The sequence below is a fragment of the Myxine glutinosa genome, chromosome 5 (genome assembly GCF_964187855.1).
Source record: "Myxine glutinosa chromosome 5, kmMyxGlut1.1, whole genome shotgun sequence".
NCBI lineage: Eukaryota > Metazoa > Chordata > Myxini > Myxiniformes > Myxinidae > Myxine > Myxine glutinosa.
The window spans coordinates 111,217,389-111,242,149 of record NC_136265.1 but is presented as its reverse complement, the minus strand read 5'-3'; the positions used below and the strand labels follow the sequence as shown (position 1 = coordinate 111,242,149).

At 41.1% G+C, this 24,761-nt stretch overlaps 1 protein-coding gene across 1 annotated transcript in view; it reads right to left on the bottom strand.

Moving 5' to 3' along the window:
* The window catches only part of LOC137427254 (uncharacterized), a 143,245-nt gene that overhangs the window by 12,996 nt on the left and 105,488 nt on the right, over positions 1 to 24,761 (bottom strand). The window contains exons 7-8 of the mRNA XM_068116612.2: positions 21,338 to 21,412; positions 7,306 to 7,398 (exon numbers count right to left, since the gene is read on the bottom strand). Coding sequence (XP_067972713.2) covers positions 7,306 to 7,398; positions 21,338 to 21,412 — 168 coding nt within the window. The remainder of the gene's footprint in view (positions 1 to 7,305; positions 7,399 to 21,337; positions 21,413 to 24,761) is intronic.

The following is a 24,761-nucleotide window of genomic DNA, read 5'->3' as shown; positions in this document are numbered from 1 at the left end:
AGAGTGCAGGGCAGGGAGAAGCTGGGGGAGGGGTGGGTGGTGGGAGGGGGTTGGTGAGGGGCTGAAGCTACGGGGGGGGGGGGGGTGAAGGGGCGAAGCCGGGAAGGGCAGGGGCAAAGCTGGGAAGTGGCCGGACGAGGGGGAAGCAGGTGGGGGAAGCAGATGGGGGGAAGGTACCGACATGGAGCGGTTTGACACCATGAATGGACGTGAAGGGGAAATGTTTGTCATGTGCACATAGCCTTTGCAAAATTGACCCCTCAGGATTCCCAGACAGGATAACCTGTGACAGACTTCCTGGGTGTGGTGGTGGTGAGAATGTTTTTGCTTGAAGAAATGGAGGAAAATTCAGCTGTAGGTGAAAGGAGGGTGGATGAACTAAGCGTTGAGGATTGAGGTTTTGGGAAATAAGCCGCGTCAAAGAGAAAAGGAAGAAATTTTGAGGAAGAATAATGAATGGGTTGTTCCTGATGGAGTAATAAGCAGAGCAAGACATTTTAAAATACATTTTAGAAGCAGTTTGTTTTGAATGGTGTGAAGAGGTTTGAAGGAAGAGAAACGTACGTGTTATTCAGTTTGGGATATTGTGATGAAGGTGTCTTGCCGAACGCACACTCAACAAACGCACCATTCCTGATTGCTATCCAATTCCCCATTTGCAGGATTTTTCATCCTCCCTCGAAGGTGCACAGGTTATTTTCCAAGATAGACCTTGTCAGAGCACCAGGTACCAGTCGAACCAGCTGACATACACAAAAGAGCCATCACAACACGTTTTGGCCACTACGAGGTTGTTCGCATGCCCTTCGGCTTACGTAATGCTGCACAGACGTTTCCACGGTTGATCGATGATGTAATCCACGGTTGGCCATTTGTCTACGCTTACTTTGACAATGTGCTAGTGGCAAGCCCTTCCGAGGAAGAACACGAGACACCTCCAATGACTTTGTGGGCGCTTCGCTAAGTATGGCATTGCCATCAATCCCAGCAAGTGCCAGTTTGGGGTGCCATCACTTACTTTCCTCGGCACATCGTGGCTGAACATGGTATCTGCTCACTGGAGGAGAAAGTCAAGACCATTCAGGCCTGTCCTGCACCCACATCACTGCGCAAGTTGAGAGAATTTCTTGGCTTTATGAACTTTTACAGGAGCTTTATCCCTAACTGCGCAGATATATCTCAGCCTTTGACGGATACACTACGTAACAAGATTATGAAACATCAGCCTATCACCCTCAATGAAAAAGAACTGTCTTCCTTCAAGGAAGTGAAAGTAAGGTTGGTTGGCCACACTTCTTGTACATCCCAAGGCTGAAGCACCACCATACCTCTTAGTTGATGCATCAGTTGTGTGCGTAAGATCAGTTTTGCAGCAGAATGTAAATGACGTCTGGGAACCACTCTGATTTTTCTCAAAGAATTTCCAACCTGCAGAGACCAGATATAGCACGTTTGGGAGAGACCTCATTACAGCGAACCTGAGGGTCAAACACTTTTGGCCTCTGCTAGAAGGAAGGACGTTCTTATCTATATTATATGGATAACAAGCCATTGACCTATCTATGCTCTCAAGTCAGGACCCGATTGCTACTCTCCAAGAGAAGTCCATCTTGATTTCACCACCCAGTTCATGACGGACTTGAGGCACATCAGTGGCAAAGACAACTTTGTAGCAGATTCACTCTCCCAAGTGGACGTAAATGCTCTGGGGGCATCTAACATCGTTGATTTCGCTATCATAGCTGAGGCCCAACAGCTTGATGATGAGCTACAAAGGCTGCGAACCAGTTCAACGTCACACCATTTTAAAGAAATACCACTTCCTATTTCTGAGGGTAAGATTGTCTGAGATGTTTCCACAGGTGAACTCCGCCCTTACCTCCCGATTGATTACCGACATGCGATAGCCAGTCGCAATACCCATCCCTGATCAGACAACAGAGACAGTAGCACAAGCATTCATCCCGCATTGGGTAGCTGTGTTCGGTGCACCATCGACAATAACCACAAACTGAGGTCGTCAGTTCAAATCAGCCCTTTCCCAAGCTTTGTCTGAACTACTTGGGAGAACTACGGTAGGAGAACACGAATCTCAGCTTATCATCCGTCATCTAATGGGCTCGTGGAACAATTCCATCGACAGTTGAAAGCATCTCTGAAAGCCCATGCAAGCACAAGATGGATGGAGAGTCTTCCTATCGTCTTGCTAGATATACAAACTGCGGTTAAGCCAACCTAGGTTGCTATGCTGCTGAGTTAGTTTTTGACACAGTTCTCAAGTTACCAGGACAGTTCCTGGCACCTAGTCAGTTGAATCACGACTGGATCCTAGCAACTATGTACATAGACTATGGATGCACATGAGAAACCTGAAGCCTATACCTACCAGGTTACAGCACAGGCAAACCCAGAATAATTCAGACATGAAGAGTCGTACTCATGTGTTTGTATGACACAACGTGGTGCAGAAGCCCCTTCAACCCCGTATTATGGATCGTTTGAAGTCATCCACCAAACTGACAATTTTTTCCATATTGACAACAATTGCAAACATGATACTGGCAGCATTGACAGGTTGAAGCCTGCTTATGTGGAACACGACCTGAGTACTGCACTTGCGACCAGCACCAGCACCGGCAGCGGTAGAAGTTCCACTGACACACTCGACTATCACAGGTAAGCCCGACTAAACTTGGGAGACAAATTAAATGATTCAACATAGCAGGATACAGTTCAGGACAGAGAAATTGAAGAAAAACACAAGCAGCAAAGCAAGAATAAAAATAGGGGCAATACCCCTGCTCACCTGGTAGAATAAATAGTATACTGCACTGACTGAAGGTATTTTAAACCAATTTAAATGGTTGCTAGAAGACAGGGCAGCATGTAGAAGCATACTAACATAATCAGAAGACTTTAAATAAACAAACAAATAAATACCTATTTTGGGGGGCAACCCCCCCTCCCACCCTGTGTATCTACTCAGAACCCAATTTTTCCAATGCCTTGAGCAAACATTGGTACATTACGGATGATGAAGGTTGTGGTGAAGTTTCATCGAAATAGTGTGTGTAGGTTCTGAGAAGAAAGCAAATACCTATTTTGGGGGTCAAACCTGGATCCACTTTGACCCCCAGTAAACCCCCTTAGACCCCGATTTTTTAAATGCCGTGAACAAACTTTAGTCACAACACAACATTTATCATTTGTGCCAAATTTGGTCGCAATCCCATCAGCGGTTTCGGAGAAGAAGTTTCAAGTGTTTACGGACGGACGGACTGACGGACTGACGGATGGACGACGCGCCATCGCATAAGCTCCCCTGAACTTCGTTTCAGGTGAGCTAAAAACAAAACAGTAAAACACACCACCAATGGTAGGGAGAACTTAGCTTAAAATAACTGGTAGGAGAGAGTGCCGATCAGTTGTCCACGTGCGCCAATCCCTAAACTGGAAGTGACTTCCTAATCTCCCTAAACATTTCCTAAACAAACTACTTGAAGAGGTTAAATCAACCATAATCGTGCGAGGTCTTTCCTTCGCCAGTCTGAATGTTTGACAGCCTATAAGACCTTCATTTGCAGCTTCATGGAGTACTGCTCTCCCATTTGAGCTGGCACTACTGCCTCACACCTGCCCTTCTTGTTGCCATGCAAAGCATTTTCCTCCCCCTCCCACAGTTCTCTCGATGTCCCTGCTCTCAAATGTGGTGTTTGTGTCCTTCCCCCTCTCTCCCCATCTTGTCTACCGCTCCCCTTATTTTTTTGTGTTTTGTGTGTCGGTTTGACTTTTTGTGTGATTAATGTTTGCTCTTTCACGAGCCTCGATCTTGTATACAAAAAAAAGAAGAAAAAAGAAGCAAAGCCCTCAAAATCTTTGGGATCTCTGGCGGCGAAACTGTGTCTCGGCCTGTTAATTTTGCATTCTAGAGCATGGTGGCCTATATGTATTCCACCGTCTCCTTTTTTGTATTGCACCCTCTGCCCTTTTATTGGCTCTGTCCCTCGCAGATTTCTGCACAGTAACGCTGTTCTTGATCGACTCACAATATTCAGGCTCACTGCTCACCTCCACTCATTTGTTCCTGTTTCCTCTCGTCTCGTCTATGGAAACAACTTCCCCATTCTGTTTAGTTCCAGTCTTCCCTCCAGGGCTTCAAGAGCGCTGTCCACCATAATTTCAGGTATTCACCACTAACCACTATCCCATCTGTGCACCACTACTTCAGGTATTCACCACTAACCACTATCCCATCTGTGCACCACTACTTCAGGTATTCACCACTAACCACTATCCCAGCTGTTCACTACTATTTCAGGTATTCACCACTAACCACTATCCCAGCTGTGCACCACTATTTCAGGTATTCACCACTAACCACTATCCCAGCTGTGCACCACTATTTCAGGTATTCACCACTAACCACTATCCCAGCTGTGCACCACTATTTCAGGTATTCACCACTAACCACTATCCCAGCTGTGCACCACTATTTCAGGTATTCACCACTAACCACTATCCCAGCTGTGCACCACTATTTCAGGTATTCACCACCAACTACTATCCCAGCTGAGCACCACTACTTCAGGTATTCACCACTAACCACTATCCCAGCTGTTCACCACTACTTCAGGTATTCACCACTAACCACTATCCCAGCTGTGCACCACTATTTCAGGTATTCACCACTAACCACTATCCCAGCTGTTCACTACTATTTCAGGAATTCACCACAAACCACTATCCCAGCTGTGCACCACTATTTCAGGTATTCACCACTAACCACTATCCCAGCTGTGCACCACTATTTCAGGTATTCACCACCAACTACTATCCCAGCAGTTCACCACAACTTCAGGTATTCACCACAAACCACTATCCCAGTTGTGCACCACTACTTCAGGTATTCACCACTAACCACTATCCCAGCTGTTCACCACTACTTCAGGTATTCACCACTAACCACTATCCCAGCTGTGCACCACTATTTCAGGTATTCACCACTAACCACTATCCCAGCTGTTCACTACTATTTCAGGAATTTACCACAAACCACTATCCCAGCTGTTCACCACTATTTCAGGAATTCACCATTAACCACTATCCCAGTTGTGCACCACTATTTCAGGTATTCACCACTAACCACTATCCCAGCTGTGCACCACTATTTCAGGTATTCACCACTAACCACTATCCCAGCTGTTCACCACTATTTCAGGAATTCACAACGAACCACTATCCCAGCTGTTCACCACTACTTCAGGTATTCACCACTAACCACTATCCCAGCTGTGCACCACTATTTCAGGAATTCACCACTAACCACTATCCCAGCTGTGCACCACTATTTCAGGTATTCACCACTAACCACTATCCCAGCTGTGCACCACTATTTCAGGTATTCACCACTAACCACTATCCCAGCTGTTCACCACTATTTCAGGAATTCACCACTAACCACTATCCCAGTTGTGCACCACTACTTCAGGTATTCACCACTAACCACTATCCCAGCTGTTCACCACTACTTCAGGTATTCACCACAAACCACTATCCCAGCTGTTCACCACTATTTCAGGAATTCACCACAAACCACTATCCCAGCTGTGCACCACTATTTCAGGTATTCAGCACCAACTACTATCCCAGCAGTTCACCACTACTTCAGGTATTCACCACTAACCACTATCCCAGCTGTTCACCACTACTTCAGGTATTCACCACTAACCACTATCCCAGCTGTTCACCACTACTTCAGGTATTCACCACTAACCACTATCCCAGCTGTTCACCACTACTTCAGGTATTCACCACTAACCACTATCCCAGCTGTTCACCACTACTTCAGGTATTCACCACCAACCATTATCCCAGCTGTTCACCACTACTTCAGGTATTCACCACTAACCACTATCCCAGCTGTTCACCACTACTTCAGGTATTCACCACTAACCACTATCCCAGCTGTGCACCACTACTTCAGGTATTCACCACTAACCACTATCCCAGCTGTTCACCACTACTTCAGGTATTCACCACTAACCACTATCCCAACTGTCCACCACTATCCCCTATCCATATTCATGATCTCTTCAACCCCAAAAGACCCCATTCCCAAGCATCACTTTTTCCAGGATATTTTGATTTCCCCCCCTCTCCCTCACCCCTTTTTGTTTGTTAGTTGTTGTTTCTTTGTTCCTTTTCTGTTTCAGCCCCATGGGAATGGGAAAATTCCTCTTCTTTCTGTGTTTCATTCAGCTTATGTGCAGCTTGTTCACCCCCATATGTGCTTCTCCCTCTCTCTTTGATCTCACTTGTACTCTGCTGTTAGTGTTCCCCCATTTTCATTTTGTTCCCTTCCATTCTGATCTAGCTCTCCCATGAGCCTCAATCATGTGTACAAAATCCTTGGCACACCTGAGCTCCTCACCACATACAAGGCTTTCATCCGCAGCTCAATGGAATACTGCTCTCCCCTCTGGGCCGGTGCTCCTGCCTCACACCTAGCTCGTCTTGACGCTGTTGAAACCAAAGCGTTCAGAATCATTGGAATCTCCTCCCGTGATGAAGCTGAGTCTGAGGGCCTTTCACTTACTCACCGCAGGCAGGTTGGTGGTCTTTCCGTCTTCTACCGATTCCTCTCCGGCCTTGCTCATCCAGCTCTCTCTGGGCTCTGTCCCCCAAATATTCCTACAGGTCGCACAAGATCTGCCTGCAACCCTCTTATGGTTAAACTGCCAAAATCAAGACTCTCTGCTCACCTTCACTCCTTCATTCCTCTTTTCTCCCGCCTCTGGAACAAACTCCCTCACTCTCTTCAATCCCACTCCTCCCTCCAGGTCTTTAAAACAGCTGTTCACCACCATCTCTTATCTTCCCCCATCCAAAACCTTGATCTTTTCTACCCCTGCTAATTTCACCCCAAATCCACTTTTTTGAAATTCCAACTTCTTTCCTGGAAGTCCTTGGTGTCCTTGTGTTTATACTTCTCCCACCCCTCCCCCCCCCTTCCCACGCCGCCTCCCCCCAAGCCCTCTCCCTCCCACACATTCCCGATGTCCCTTCTCTCAAATGTTGTTTTTATGTGCTTCCCCTTCTTTCCCCATCTTGTCTACCGCTCCCCTTTTTATATACTTTGTTTGTTTGGCCGTTTGATTTGTTTGTGTGATAAATGTTAGCTCTTTCACGAGCCTCGATTATGTATCCCAAAAAAAAAAGAAAAAAAAAAGAAGAGGTAAATGAGAGTGTGGCTCCTGATTTCAGTGAGAAAAGAAAGGTTACAAAGGATATTTAATTGCTGTGTACCTCTTCCATATCTTTCCGGAAAGTTCCAAAAGTGTTGTTGCTTTTGGACAGCATGGTTTGGAAGTCCCCGATCTTTTCAGAGTAAACCACCAGCTGAAAGGACAGTAAACATGGCATGTACAGTTCATGTGAAAAATAACCCACAAAAACAACCGCAGAGTACAGTGTTCACACCAGCATTTTACATTTTCAATCTTGTGACTGCTTTTCTCTTTTGAAATGCCTTCTTTCTTTTGCAGGAAGGTAAAACCAAAATAAAATCGTGATAAAGTAAGCACAAGTACTTTCAACCCAAACACTAAAATACCTACATGCTCTTGAAAAACTGTGAAAAGCTTCTCCATATCCCAACATACTTGCATAACCTCCATAGTTGCATAACTTTCCATATTTGCATAACCTCCATATTTGCATAACTTCCATATTTGCATAACTTCCATATTTGCATAACTTCCATAATTGCATAACTTCCATAATTGCATAACCTCCATATTTGCACAACCTCCGTATTTGCACAACCCCCGTATTTGCATAACCTCCGTATTTGCATAACCTCCATATTTGCATAACCTCCGTATTTGCATTACTTCCGTATTGGCATACCTTCCATATTGGCATAACCTCCATATTGGCATAACTTCCATATTTGCATAACCTCCATAATTTGCATAACTTCAGTATTTGCATAACCTCAGTATTTGCATAACCTCTGTATTTGCATAACATCCGTATTTGCATAACGTCTATTTGCATAACCTCCGCATTTGCATAACCTCAGTATTTGCATAACCTCAGTTTTTGCATAACCTCAGTATTTGCATAACCTCTGCATTTGCATAACCTCCGTATTTGCATAACCTCCGTATTTGCATAACCTCAGTATTTGCATAACCTCAGTATTTGCATAACCTCCGTATTTGCATAACCTCCGTATTTGCATAACCTCCGTATTTGCATAACCTCCGTTTTTGCATAACCTACGTATTTGCATAAGCTCCGTATTTGCATAACCTCCGTATTTGCATAACCTCCGTATTTGCATAACCTCCATATTTGCATAACCTCCGTATTTGCATAATCAAGATGGCAGATCATCACTAATGTCAGATCAGAATGGCCAATCAGTTGAAGAAGAAAAAAAAGCAAACAACTATGTAGGAGAAATTTTCACCAAACTGAATCATAATCTTAAGACATATCGCTCAAAAAAACGAACAAACTCCCTGTACATGGTATTTATGGAATACGTTCCCTGTGCAGTCACCTTGGTGCGAGCCAACTCCTGTTTTTGAAGATTTTTAAAATTTGATCCAATATGGCTGCCAGAGCAGTGAGGGATGACATCATAAAGTTATATTCTCTAATATATGTAACCATGTGGTAAAATGTTGACAAACATCGAAAGGTAACAGAGTTAGAGTTTCGAATTAGAGTTGGCCATGCCCATTGCAGAGCAGAACTGACGAAGGCTGAGGGGGCGTGGCGTTTCAGGCTGAGAAAGATGGAGGCGGCCATTAATTTATGAAAATCCTGTATGAAGCTGCGTGAGGTGCCATCCTATGGTAAATATACTTGTAATATTCGTTAAAAAACATGACAAGAGTATAAAGTTGGTATGGTGTCATGTTTTATTGAGGAAATGTTTGACAATATGTTTGCATTTAATGGACAGATGGTTTTTGATTTAGCGGTTGAGTGCATGTTCTGGAATGTTCCGGGGGAGATTTCCGGAGGAGATTAGTGCTGATTCGGGAGGAAAGCAAACCCATCCCTCTCTGTACCCACCGTACCCAGTCGTACCCAGCTGTTCCTGGACTCTGTGTCCTTTCCTCCTGACAAGGTGGAAAAGTTTCTGTCAACCCTCGACTCTGATTCTGCAACTGGACCTGACGGCATCAGCCCACGGGTCCTAAAATCCTGTTCTTCCGCTCTTTCATACCCTCTCTCTGTTTTCTTCACCCTCTCTTTTGCTCAAGGTCACTGCCATCTGCTTGGAAATCAGCCAACATCACCGCTTTGCACAAAAAAGGTGCAAAAACAGATCCTCGCAACTACAGACCAATCAGCCTTCTCCCAATTATCAGCAAAGTCATGGAATCCACCATTGCTTCAGATATGAAATCTTTCCTCTTCTCCAATGGCTTGATCTCTGATCATCAATTTGGTTTCACACCAGGTCACTCTACTCTGGACATGCTGCTTCTGCTGTTTCAACAATGGATGGAGGTCCTCAATGCCAAACAGGAAATTAGAGCTGTCTCCTTTGACATATCACGTGCCTGCGATACGGTCTCGCACCCCACTCTGCTCACCAAAGTCTCCTCCTTTGGTATCCATGGAAATCTCGACGCATGGCTGGCGGACTTCCTCTCTAGTTGTAGTCAACGTGTGGCCCTGAATGGGTTTCTCTCATCTCATCTTCCTGTTCAGGCTGGACTTCCCCATGGCAGTGTTCTGGGCCCTGTGCTTTTTCTGGTCTTCATCAATGATCTCTCTGACTCTCTTGAAAATCCTCTCTATCTCTTTGCTGATGACTCCACTCTCTGCCACTCCATTCCTCATCCCTCAGATCGGCAGTCTGCAGCCTCCTCACTCTCTGCAGACCTGGACAAAATCACAGACTGGTCAAACAAGTGGAACATGTCTTTCAATCCTGACAAATCTCACACTCTTACGATGTCTCTCCGAAAAGACCGACTGGACAACCCTCCCATCCACTTTCTGAATAATCCTCTCCAAGAAGTTCTGTCACTCAAGCTTTTGGGTCTCACTATCTGCCATGATCTTTCCTGGGAAAACCACATTTCAAATCTGGCCTCCAAAGCCAGTCGCCGACTGGGCATCCTCCGTCGTGCGAAGTCCTTCCTTGGCACACCTGAGCTCCTCACCACATACAAGGCTTTCATCCACAGCTCAATGGAATACTGCTCTCCCCTCTGGGCCGGTGCTCCTGCCTCACACCTAGCTCGTCTTCACGCTGTTGAAACCAAAGCATTCAGAATCATTGGAATCTCCCGCGATGAAGCTATCTCCGAGGGCCTTTCACTTACTCACCGCAGGCAGGTTGGTGGTCTTTCCGTCTTCTACCGACTCCTCTCCGGCCTTGCTCCCCCAGCTCTCTCTGGGCTCTGTCCCCCAAATATTCCTACAGGTCGCACAAGATCTGCCTGCAACCCTCTTAAGGTTAAACTGCCAAAATCAAGACTCTCTGCTCACCTTCACTCCTTCATTCCTCTTTTTCCCGCCTCTGGAACAAACTCCCTCACTCTCTTCAATCCCACTCCTCCCTCCAGGTCTTTAAAACAGCTGTTCACCACCATCTCTTATCTTCCCCCATCCAAAACCTTGATCTTTTCTACCCCCGCTAATTTCACCCCAAATCCATTTTTTTGAAATACCAACTTCTTTCCTGGAAGTCCTTGGTGTCCTTGTGTTTTATACTTCTCTCACCCCCCCCCCTCCCTCTTCTCACGCCTCCTCCCCCCAAGCCCTCTCCCTCCCACACATCTCCCGATGTCCCTGCTCTCAAATGTTGTGTTTGTGTGCTTCCCCTTCTCTCCCCATCTTCTTTACCGCTCCCCTTTTTATATACTTTGTTTGTCTGTTTGATTTGTTTGTGTGATAAATGTTATCTCTTTCACGAGCCTCGATGCTGTATACAAAAAAACAACAAAAATGAACATATGTCACCCACAGGGTGAACCGTATCTTGCCATTTGACCTTGACCTTAATAATTTCGTATGGTGAATAGTATGTCTTCATGACCAACGCACATGAAATATTGAAAGATTTTGATGAGAACTGAGGAAATAATTTTTTCATGAAAATTCCGTTTTTTCGTCATGACGTCATCAAATGACGTCATAGCGTCAAACTGTTTACAGATCTGGGAAGCACTCATCAAGGGCATTCATATGAGGTATTACTCGATATGGTACCTACGATTTCAAAATTTGACCTTGGGGTCAATAATTTTCGACCTCCAGCGCTAACCATGAAGGTCAAGGCCGATCGCCACCAAAAACTAATCAGCTGAGCGCCGGACCATATACTAGATTCCCATGAAGTTTGGAGACGATCCGATCAAAGTTACTCAAAAAATTAGTGTTTCGTCGACCTCCATGATTGGCCGCAAAGTGACCTTGACCTTTGACCTTGACCTTCATAATTTTGTGTGCTAAAGGGTATCTCTAAAAGACTCTGATATGCGAACTTACAAGAGTTTCCAAAGGGAACTGTGCTCTACAGAGTGACCTAAACAATGCGAACTAAAGCAATACAATATACATGAAAAGTGCAGTTTTTTCGTCATAACGCCGTCAAATGACGTCACATTGTCAAACTAGTTATATGTTTGGAAAGCACTCAACAAGGGCTTCAATTTGAGGTACTACTCGATATGGTAACTGAAACTTGAAAATTTTACCTTTTGGTCAAAATTGAATGACCTTCAAAATGACCTTGAAGGTCAAGGCCGATCGACACCAAAACTAATCAACTGAGCGCCATACCACACCCTATATACCCACCAAGTTTGGAGATCATAAGATCAAAGTTACTCAAAAAATAAGGGTTTCGTAATTTGACCTTGGGGTCAATAATTTTCGACCTCCAGCGCTAACCATGAAGGTCAAGGCCGATCGCCACCAAAAACGAATCAGCTGAGCGCCGGACCATATACTAGATTCCCATGAAGTTTGGAGACGATCCGATCAAAGTTACTCAAAAAATTAGTGTTTCGTCGACCTCCATGATTGGCCGCAAAGTGACATTGACCTTTGACCTTGACCTTCAAAATTTTGTGTGCTGAAGGGTATCTCTATAGGACTCTGATATGCGAAGTTACAGGAGTTTCCAATAATAACTGTGGTCTACAGAGTGATCTAAACGTGAAAAAAAAATGATTAACCACAAACAAAAAAACAAAAAAAGAACATGTCACCCACAGGGTGAACCGTATCTTGCCATTTGACCTTGACCTTAATAATTTCGTATGGTGAATAGTATGTCTTCATGACCAACGCACATGAAATATTGAAAGATTTTGATGAGAACTGAGGAAATAATTTTTTCATGAAAATTCCGTTTTTTCGTCATGACGTCATCAAATGACGTCATAGCGTCAAACTGTTTACAGATCTGGGAAGCACTCATCAAGGGCATTCATATGAGGTATTACTCGATATGGTACCTACGATTTCAAAATTTGACCTTGGGGTCAATAATTTTCGACCTCCAGCGCTAACCATGAAGGTCAAGGCCGATCGCCACCAAAAACGAATCAGCTGAGCGCCGGACCATATACTAGATTCCCATGAAGTTTGGAGACGATCCGATCAAAGTTACTCAAAAAATTAGTGTTTCGTCGACCTCCATGATTGGCCGCAAAGTGACCTTGACCTTTGACCTTGACCTTCATAATTTTGTGTGCTAAAGGGTATCTCTAAAAGACTCTGATATGCGAACTTACAAGAGTTTCCAAAGGGAACTGTGCTCTACAGAGTGACCTAAACAATGCGAACTAAAGCAATACAATATACATGAAAAGTGCAGTTTTTTCGTCATAACGCCGTCAAATGACGTCACATTGTCAAACTAGTTATATGTTTGGAAAGCACTCAACAAGGGCTTCAATTTGAGGTACTACTCGATATGGTAACTGAAACTTGAAAATTTTACCTTTTGGTCAAAATTGAATGACCTTCAAAATGACCTTGAAGGTCAAGGCCGATCGACACCAAAAACTAATCAACTGAGCGCCATACCACACCCTATATACCCACCAAGTTTGGAGATCATAAGATCAAAGTTACTCAAAAAATAAGGGTTTCGTAATTTGACCTTGGGGTCAATAATTTTCGACCTCCAGCGCTAACCATGAAGGTCAAGGCCGATCGCCACCAAAAACTAATCAGCTGAGCGCCGGACCATATACTAGATTCCCATGAAGTTTGGAGACGATCCGATCAAAGTTACTCAAAAAATTAGTGTTTCGTCGACCTCCATGATTGGCCGCAAAGTGACCTTGACCTTTGACCTTGACCTTCAAAATTTTGTGTGCTGAAGGGTATCTCTATAGGACTCTGATATGCGAAGTTACAGGAGTTTCCAATAATAACTGTGGTCTACAGAGTGATCTAAACATGAAAAAAAAATGATTAACCACAAACAAAAAAAAAAACAAAAAAACAAACAAACAAACATACAAACTGACTAATACATCTTGCAAAAACTTCGTTTTGGCAAGATAAAAACAACAACACGTGTTTGTAAGTAAATCGAGGTGTCCCCCAATAATAAGTAGTGTTGTAAACACACTAGTTAATGGTGAGCAACATTGTAAAAGGTTGGGATCACATGAATGTAGGTGAACTGAAACATGAGGCAAAGCTGTTTTCGTAAAGACATGTTTTATATCTTTAAATGGTGCCAGCTTTTCTGTACCCAAGCATACCTACAATAAAAGGGTATTCGGTATTTTAATAAATATGTTCTACAACATAAGAATGGGAGTTTTTTCAATAAAAGATTGGTTTTATACTGATGTTAATAAACCTACAAATGTAGATTTAATTAAAATGTTAAATAATGAGAAGGTTTTAAAGTTGATAAAATACAAAGCTCTTTTAGAAATTCAGAAGAAATTTTATTGGTTTCCTGTTGTAAAAAAAAAAATTTTTTGAGACAGGAATTTTACTATAATTCACCAAATGTCCGTCTGTCCGTTCCAAGGTACCGCAAAAATGGCTCAACCGATCGCAACGATATTTTGGGTGTGTATTCCTGGGACCCCTGGGAGTAAAATAGGCCATATTGTTTTTCCAAGTTTTCCAATTTTCCAGTTTTTCCAAACACGATGGAATAATATTTACTGATATGAACAGTGATGTGGCTTTTATTGAAATTCTACAAATACTGTTTATATTTTGATGACAATTATGAACCTGCTGCGAATCCGGAAGTGGACAGATGACAGCAATGCGCGGGTTTGATAATATCCAAATACAACCGTCATTCAATCGTAATGTTAAATTGTTAGACGTTAATCGTGTTAATCGTTTTGTTAGAGTATCAATTGATGATTGGAATTGAGTAAATACAATTACGATTTTGAATTCGTAATTGTGTTCATCCAACCGTACGGAACTTCACATCAGGATTTAAATATTTGTTTATGTCACGAATGTTGTTAAAAGTTTATTTTTTATATTAATGTTATTTCATTTCTGATTGGAGTTATGCTGTTTGGAATGAAAAAAGGGATATCGAGTTCAAGTGAATGACAAAATGCCATAAACGGTTTCTACTTTCTAAACATGAATTCGCGGATCACCAAATGCAGCTTCGCTATTGACTGGGTATGGAACAAACGTACCCATTTGTTTGCCCATGGGTACGTTTTTCATGGAAGTCCTTCACGAACTTGCTGTCCATGTCTGACGTGTGACCGAAGGTGCTACAGGAATGTGGAATTTATTGGTTTAATGCTTTAGCATTCGCCGTTTCTGCATTGTCTGTTTGCTTCTGGCCTCCCACCTGTGGGTAGCATGGGTACCTCACTAGTATCAAGAAATTCAGATGAATGTATGTTTGATATTCTATGAGGAGATGGTTCAAGGGTAGTAAGGGATGAGGAAGGAGTTGAAGAAGAAAATGAGGAAAGGCAGAGAAGAGAGAAGGAGGAAAGGGAGAAAAGTGAGAAGCAGGAAAGGGAGAAAAGAGAGAAGGAGGAGAGGGACAAAAGTGATAGGGAGAAAAAATATAAAAATATGGAAACCAGTGAGATTAATAAAAGATTGGAGGTATTACAGAAAATATATCAAACTCAACGCACTGAGGAGGAAAATAAAGAAATTAAAAGTCTAATGGAAATATTAGCTTTAAGAGTGCTTGACATAACTTCAATTTTAGGGAGGAGTTTTAACGAAAAAATGTGGATAAGAAAGAAGGAAAAGATTATATAGTTGATGATGTTGGTGTTATTGACTTTAGTTAAAGTTTTATATTTTTTCCGAAATAAATGGAGGAGAGAGTGAAGGCATTCCGAAGGATTCTTTATATTTTAAAAATCAAGATAGAAATGTATATGTTGGAAACCAAAAAGGTTTTCGCACTCTGTATGAATTTTTCTCATAAATAAATATGAGTTATTGTCTCAAGTGTATAAAGAAAACTAATACTAAAAATATCTCGCATGTTAAAAGTAAAAATAATAGAGTTTATGAAAAGGGGATATGTTTCGTGTGTGGCTGTAAAAAGCGTCAATTCATTTCGAAGCATAAAAGTGGGGGAGATATCCAAAAGTTTTTGTCGGGTAGTAAATTTACAACAACTGGAATTCCAGGGGAATTACACCTCATGGGGTATTCTTTCTGTGGTCCAAGAACAAACTTGGATAAAAGATTAGATGAGGCTGACAATCCTAAAGGTTGGTCTAAACCTCTAAATAGGGTTGATGAAGTGTGTATGAAGCATGATATTGATTAATGGGAATAGCACTACGTTGGATGAAAAACACGAACCCGACAGAGAAATGTTCTAAAATGTATCTCTTTATCTCTGTTGTAAAAAATTCCAAAATTTATCAAATCTCTGATACGAAATCCAACGTTGAGAGATAAAGTTGATAGGTTTATCGTGAAAAAATTGATAAGTTCTAAATTGAGACTTGGTCATGATTATCAAAAAAAACTATTCAGCTCTAATGATGTCATCAAGACTAAAGGGCAAATAGTTTTTTCTGATGAATTACATAAACCTATAATCACAAAGTTTAAAAGAAGGAAGGTTTATTCCAAAGGGGTTTATTACATCTGGTCTGTTGATTTAATTGAACTAAATAATGAAAAGGGATACAAGTATGCTTTAACCGTTATTGAATTGAGGAGTAGATTTGCATGGGTTTTTCCTTTGAAAAACAACAGGGGTAATGTAATACTCTTATGTTAGCTTTCAGTGAAATATTTTATTAAAAGCAAAAGGAAACCAAAGAAGTTATGGACTGATGAGGGAACATAGTTCTACAACAAAACTGATGAAATTTCTTAAAGATAATGGTATGACATTATACAGAACCTTTAATGAAGGGAAGGCAGTTGCTATTGAGCGTTTTAATCGCACTTTGAAAGAGAGACTATACAGTGCGTATCAAAAAAAGGTAATCCGAATTCAAGGGGTTAATATGCAAAGGTTATTAATTTTGACAACTTACATGTGGTTTACTAATTAAGAGGAGATCCTCAGCTTTCCATTGATACTTTCCATGCATCATTGCTGTCACACATGACCGAGTACATGTTCATTGAAAATGACAAGTTCAAATCGCATTTTTACAAGTTTGGCTAATCGATGCAAGTCAGGATAATTGGTGCAAAATGAACGTCAGATGTGAACTTTTCTCAGGAATGATTGGCCTTTATGCACCCACACCTTCAACATGTCCACCTCCCCTTTCAACACAAAGCTCATAGCGGCGGAGCATGCCCTGAACTGCTCGTCTCACCAAAGCCGGGTCATTGCGTAAAGCATCCACTTCATGATGAATACGGTCCTGCGATTCGTCAAGATCATGGGGAGGAGTTACGAACACCTTGTTCTTTGAATGTCCCCAAAGGAATAATCACATGGTGTGAGGTTGGCGGCCACTTGGCGGCCACTCCACTGCATGGTTGAAGGCGATGACTCGGTCTCCAAAGAGTTCCCTCAGTCGATCTCGGACAGCGATAAGACGATGTGCTGGGGCGCCGTATTGGGCCCACCAGAGATATCTGAAGACACCATGAACCTGTCGCTCAAAGTTCTCCTCCAGCTGTGGTAAAACTTCATCATTGATCATCTGCAGATACCTGTTACCATTGACATTCCTTTGAAAGAAAAATGGTCCGATCACCTGACCACTTCCACAAAGTCCCAACCAAACAGTCCACTTTTGTCGATTCATGTTGGTGTTAAAATTAAATTCCGGGGGTTGTCCTGTCGGTGCAAGAACATTATGGGTATTGACCTTTCCGTCCATGGCGAAAGCAGCTTCATCGCCGATAACGAGATAACGCAGGAAATTGACATCTGCTTTGCAACGTGCTATCAACCATCTGACAAGCACCAGCCTCCTGGCAAAATCCCCTGGCGTAAGTTGATGCCGGATGTGAATCCGATATGGATGTTGGTGGAGGTCCAGTCTTGTGATTCAGTTGAATGTTGCCGAAGGCAATCCCGTCCCATTTCGTCTTGCTCTGGTATTCCTAGGATGCTCCAAAACTTGCTGCCTTACTGCTGCAATGTTCATTTCCGATCGCCCAGTGCGCCTCCTACCAGAATTCTCCTTGTTGCGGTTGAGGCTCGTGCCATGCTCTTGGTATTTTCTAACATTCGCCCAGATGGTTTTGGCTGCTGGAGGCTCCCGTTCTGGGAAACGTCCCCTGAACGCATCACGAGTTCGCTGCAAACTTCCAGTTTGGTGAAAGGTTGTAGCCACAAAGGTCCGCTGTTCAGTCGTAAGTTGAACCATCTTTTCAATGACTCAGACTGTCTCTAAACCCATACACTGTAGGCCCATCTTAAATACCCATCTTAAACAAAGGATGACGCAACCGACGATTACCAGACCAGCTTAACAATTTTACATAATCAACTTGGCAGTCGACAAGTAATGCGTCCATTTAAAACTGTGTTGCACCGATTAGCCAAACTTGTAAAAATGCGATTTGAACTTGTCATTTTCAATGAACATGTACTCGGTCATGTGTGACAGCAATGATGCATGAAAGGCATCAATGGAAAGCTGAGGATCTCCTCATAAATGGTAAACCACATGTAAATTGTCAAACTAAATAACCTTTGCATATTAACCCCTTGAATTCGGATTACCTTTTTTTTGATACACACTGTATAAAAAATTCACACAACTCGGTTCTCAACAATGGGTATCTATAATTCAGGACATTGAAGTAAATTACAACAATACAGTTCATTCATCAACAAAATCAAAACCATCGGAAACATTTACAAAATTAGAATACGAAAAGGAGATTAATCTGAGAAAGCCAAAGTTCAGAGTTGGTGATATTGTAAGAATATACAGAAGGAAAGGTGATTTTGAGAAAGGTTATACAAAGAGATGGACTATTTAACTTTTTTAACTCGTTGATGTAATGGATACAATTCCTTGGACTTACAAATTATATGATTTAAAATGAGAAGAGATTTTAGGTTCATTTTATTCACAGGAATTACAAAAGACACAGGTAAGCAGATAATACCCTTGAAAGCAATAGGTTGATACAATCCACTACTATACAGGGATGGTAGGATTAATGTTGTTGTTTGGGGGTTGGTAACATGGAAATATACCTTATTCCTGGATTACAATCGTCCTCAATCCTGAGTAGCTCTTCTATGAGACCGCTCTCAAGAAACTCTTCATAATTATTTAGTAGCCTAAGAGTTGTTCTTAAAAATGGGTTCCTCTTTTCACCTGGTATTGAGCACCCAAGTCTAATAGTTAGTGGTGTTGATTTTTTAAAGGAGTTATTCAGAGCTGTTTTAAAGTATCTATCACATTGTTCCACTGCCTCCTGAATAGATTTAGATTTATTGACAAACTTTTTTAACTTCATAATTGTTAGGGGTTTCTCCGTATTATAACAGTGCTCCATTTATAAGGTAATATTTATAGATGCTTATTTGCTTAAAATAACATTTTCTTGCTGATTTAGCCATTTCATCTCTGCTAAACAAAGATACATGTACCAAGAACCAAGTTCCAACATATTGTTTGTTAATATACTTGATGGTGATGAGTGTTATAAGAAAATTAAATTATTCCCTAAAATAAAACATAAACAAATATTCATTGGTCCACTTCGTGAGTTATAATCAAATGTAGCCCCTCTCCTCAATTCCCCTTCCCCAATTTTCCCTTCCACCACAAGTAGTAGGAAAATGGGGTGTCTTGAATGTGCCAACTAACAGCAAACAAACGTAGTGAGTGAGAATGAGCATCAGCGAATGTCTTTTGAACATATTGAAATCTTGAGAATAAAATCTAGTTGAAAATCCAGTGAGTCAATAATTATCCTTAATTTTCTCCATTGACTTAAATGTTAAATTTTTGGTGAGGGTGCTTCAGAACCCACATTTTCCTACTACTCACAAACAAACAAACAAACACACGCAAACAAACACACAAACTGGAGTGATGAACATACTTGCATTTTTTCCCCCCCCAAGTAACAAAGTAACACACAAACGGGATTTATCAACATACTTGCAAAAAAAACATTTTTTTTTTGCCAAGTAACAAACATTAACCGGAGTGATCAACATACTTGTCCAAAAAAAAAACTTTTTTGCAAGTCACAAACAGACTCAAATGCAATACCCTCTCCTCAGGTGAGGGCAATAAGAAGGTGTGAAAACCGATCCCCTTTTTCTCTAACAAATCCCCTTCTTCTGCAAAAACCCCTTTTTATCCAACCAATCCCCTTTTTCTCCAATGGATCCCTTTTTCTCCAACAAATCCGCTTTTCTCCAACCATTCCCCTTTTTTCGAACACATCCCCTTTTTCTTCAACAAATCCAATTTCTCTCCAATAAATCCCCTTTTTCTCCAACAAACCTCCGAGATCACCAAATAAACTAGGGCAATGTGATTGCGTTACCAATATGCCTCCGCGTAGTCCCTGCCCATGGCAATAGGCAGGTGCCCTCGTTGACTGTTATAAAAATAAACAAGTTTGATTTAAATCCCTTCAACTGTTCTCAAATATCACATTTGTACCAGACATTATAGATTTCACATCAATTGATGAGGGGGTTTTTAAAAAAAAAATATCGGCTTTCAAGCTTATATGGCTGCCAAACCACGTTACATATGACTTCAAAAATACCCCCCCCCCCCTTCACATGCCTCCCCCCCTTCACATGCCTCCCCCCTTCACATGCCTCCCCCCCAAAGCCCTCTCCCTCCCACAGATCTCTCGATGTCTCCATGTCTCTCGGTCCCTGCTCTCAAATGTTGTGTTTGTGTCCTTCCCCCTCTCTTCCCATCTTGTCTACCGCTCCCGATGTTATTTGTTTTATGTGTCTGTTTGTCTTTCTGTGTGATTAATTTTCGCTCTTTCACGAGCCTCGATCTTGTATACAAAAAAAAAAAAAAAAAAAAAAAAAAAAAAACAAACAAACAAAAAAAAAAAATGTACACTCTGCATATGTATGGGTAGGTGATCATGTCTGTGAAGTTTTGTGTTGATCAGATAAGGTTCGTTTTTCAATCCAAGAGATATAATGATTTAATATTTTCAATCCAATATGGCTGCCACACCAGGTGACCGAAGACGTTTTCGTGATCAACTTTTAATCGCCATGCCTAATCGATGACACATAATGTTTTTTGAGTCGATCGCTTCGGTGGTTTGTGAGATGTTTTTTTAAGGCTTTAGGTTAAATCCAATATGGCTGCCAAACCATGTGACCTATGATGTCATAAATTTAATATTTCAACACAAATTGGTCATAGATCATGTGCATGCAAGTTCAGATTTTTAGGATAAGGCATTCGATTAAAACACTTATATCTGGTATATCACTTCCCCGATGATGTCATCGTTATCATCCTTTTGTTCCCTAATGGGAGCACCTGACAATGTGCCTAGTTTAATATTTTTTTTCATTCAGCGGTTTCTGAGAAATACAATTTTAAATTATTTGCGTTTAATCCAAGATGGTTTCCATTCCACGTGGCCTATGATGTCACAATTATCATATAAACATTCTGCATGGGTGTCGCCTCTACCCTGAGAGTTTTGTCTCAATCGCATATGTGGTTGCTGAGAAAAGCAAGATTTAGTCCGTACGGACGTACGTATGTACAAACGTACGTACGTACGTACGTACAGAGGGCCACCCGGAAACATAAAAATGCTTCGGGACAGTGCTCAAGGCAGCATTTTGAAGGGTCTAGGTCGAGGCAGTTTTGTCTGCATCATTCACTCTGTTCCCTGACCTCTCACGCCATTACACACACGAACTCACCTGCTTCTTGAAAACGTCGTCACGCTCTTGTAGAACCTTTACCATCACCTTGCTTTCTGCTGCCTCTCTCAACAGCTGCACCACACAAAACAACAAACATCGAATATACAGCAGCAGACATACATAGCAAAATTACAGTCTCCTGGCATGTGGTTCAAATGGAGATGTAACACTAATGGTGAAACATTTTATTGGAATGTCACATCAATATTCCTGCAATCAGTGTTACACAATAGTCATACAATTATTGGAATGCCACATCAATATTGATGTACTCAGTGTTACACAATAGTCATACAATTATTGGAATGTTACATCAATATTGATGTACTCAGTGTTACACAATAGTCATACAATTATTGGAATGTCACATCAATATTGATGTACTCAGTGTTACACAATAGTCATACACTTATTGGAATGTCACATCAATATTGATGTACTCAGTGTTACACAATAGTCATACACTTATTGGAATGTCACATCAATATTCCTGCAATCAGTGTTACACAATAGTCATACACTTATTGGAATGCCACATCAATATCGATGTACTCAGTGTTACACAATAGTCATACACTTATTGGAATGTCACATCAATATTCCTGTAATCAGTGTTACACAATAGTCATACACTTATTGTAATGTCACATCAATATTGCTGTACTCAGTGTTACACAATAGTCGTACACTTATTGGAATGTCACATCAATATTGCTGTACTCAGTGTTACACAATAGTGATATACTTATTGGAATGTCACATCAATATTGCTGTACTCAGTGTTACACAATAGTGATATACTTATTGGAATGTCACATCAATATTGCTGTACTCAGTGTTACACAATAGTCATACACTTATTGGAATGTCACATCAATATTCCTGCAATCAGTGTTACACAATAGTCATACACTTATTGGAATGTCACATCAATATTCCTGCAATCAGTGTTACACAATAGTCGTACACTTATTGGAATGTCACATCAATATTCCTGCAATCAGTGTTACACAATAGTCATACAATTATTGGAATGCCACATCAATATTGATGTACTCAGTGTTACACAATAGTCATACAATTATTGGAATGCCACATCAATATTGATGTACTCAGTGTTACACAATAGTCATACACTTATTGGAATGTCACATCAATATTCCTGTAATCAGTGTTACACAATAGTCATACACTTATTGTAATGTCACATCAATATTGCTGTACTCAGTGTTACACAATAGTCGTACACTTATTGGAATGTCACATCAATATTGCTGTACTCAGTGTTACACAATAGTCATACACTTATTGGAATGTCACATCAATATTGCTGTACTCAGTGTTACACAATAGTCATACACTTATTGGAATGTCACATCAATATTGCTGTACTCAGTGTTACACAATAGTCATACACTTATTGGAATGTCACATCAATATTCTTGTAATCAGTGTTACACAATAGTCATACACTTATTGTAATGTCGCATCAATATTGCTGTACTCAGTGTTACACAATAGTCGTACACTTATTGGAATGTCACATCAATATTGCTGTACTCAGTGTTACACAATAGTGATATACTTATTGGAATGTCACATCAATATTGCTGTACTCAGTGTTACACAATAGTGATATACTTATTGGAATGTCACATCAATATTGATGTACTCAGTGTTACACAATAGTGATATACTTATTGGATTGTCACATCAATAGTGATGTACTCAGTGTTACACAATAGTGATATACTTATTGGAATGTCACATCAATATTGATGTACTCAGTGTTACACAATAATGATATACTTATTGGATTGTCACATCAATATTGATGTACTCAGTGTTACACAATAGTGATATACTTATTGGATTGTCACATCACTATTGATGTACTCAGTGTTACACAATAGTGATATACTTATTGGATTGTCACATCAATATTGATGTTCTCAGTGTTACACAATAGTAATATACTTATTGGATTGTCACATCAATATTGATGTACTCAGTGTTACACAATAGTGATATACTTATTGGTTGTCACATCAATATTGATGTACTCAGTGTTACACAATAGTAATATACTTATTGGATTGTCACATCACTCTTGATGTACTCGGTTCACACAATAGTGATATACTTATTGGAATGTCACATCAATATTGATGTACTCAGTGTTACACAATAGTAATATACTTATTGGATTGTCACATCAATATTGATGTACTCGGTGCACCCAATAGTGATATACTTATTGGAATGTCACATCAATAGTGATGTACTCAGTGTTACACAATAGTCATACACTTATTGGAATGTCACATCAATATTGATGTACTCAGTGTTACACAATAGTCATACACTTATTGGAATGTCATATCAATATTTATGTACTCAGTGTTACACAATAGTCATACACTTATTGGAATGTCACATCAATATTGATGTACTCAGTGTTACACAATACTCATACACTTATTGGAAAAAAATTTGGATACGAATACAGAAAATTTTCTTTTATAATTTCTCTCCTGATACAGGTACGAGGGATATCTATATCTATATAATCTATATATAATGGAGCAAGTGTATGTATGTATGTTTGCTCTTCACCCATTGGTTGGACAGCTGACCTGACTCCACCCACAAATGTAACCTGATATTCTTAACCTAAAATATCCAGAGGACTCAAAAGACCCTTCCCTCTCTCGCTTCAACACCCCAATGACCTACAAGACTGAGAAGACCCAGAGGACCCAAAAGAACCCGAGGACCCAAAAATACCCCAAAGACTAAAAAGACCCAATAGACCTCAAAGACCCAAAATACCCCAAAGACCCAAAAGACCCTGAAGGCCCAAAAGCCCCCGAAGACCTAAAAGACACCAAAGAGTGAAAATATTCCAAAGACCCTTAACAACCCCGAAGACCCAAGAGACCACGAGGACCCTTAAAGACCCTGAAGACCCACGATAACCAAAATACCCAAAAGACCCAGAGGACCCAAAAGATCTGAAGACCCAAAATACTCCATTGACCCTTAAACACCCAAAATACCCTGAAGAACCAAAAGACCCAAAATATCCCAAAGATCCTTGAAGACCCAAAAGACCAAAAATACCCCAAAGACCCTTAAAAGATGCAAAATGTCAAAAAGACCCAAAGACCCAATGGACCCCAAATACCTTAAAGACCCCAAAGACCAAAAAGACCCCAAAGATCCTTAAAGTCCCAAAAAACTCCAAAGTATGAAAAGACCCCAATGAATGAAAAGACCCCAAAAACCGAAAAGACCCCAAAGACTGAAAAGACCCTGAAGACCCAAAAGACCATCAAGACCCAAAAGACTGAAAAGACCATCAAGACCCAAAAGACCATCAAGACCCAAAAGACCATCAAGACCATCAAGACCCAAAAAC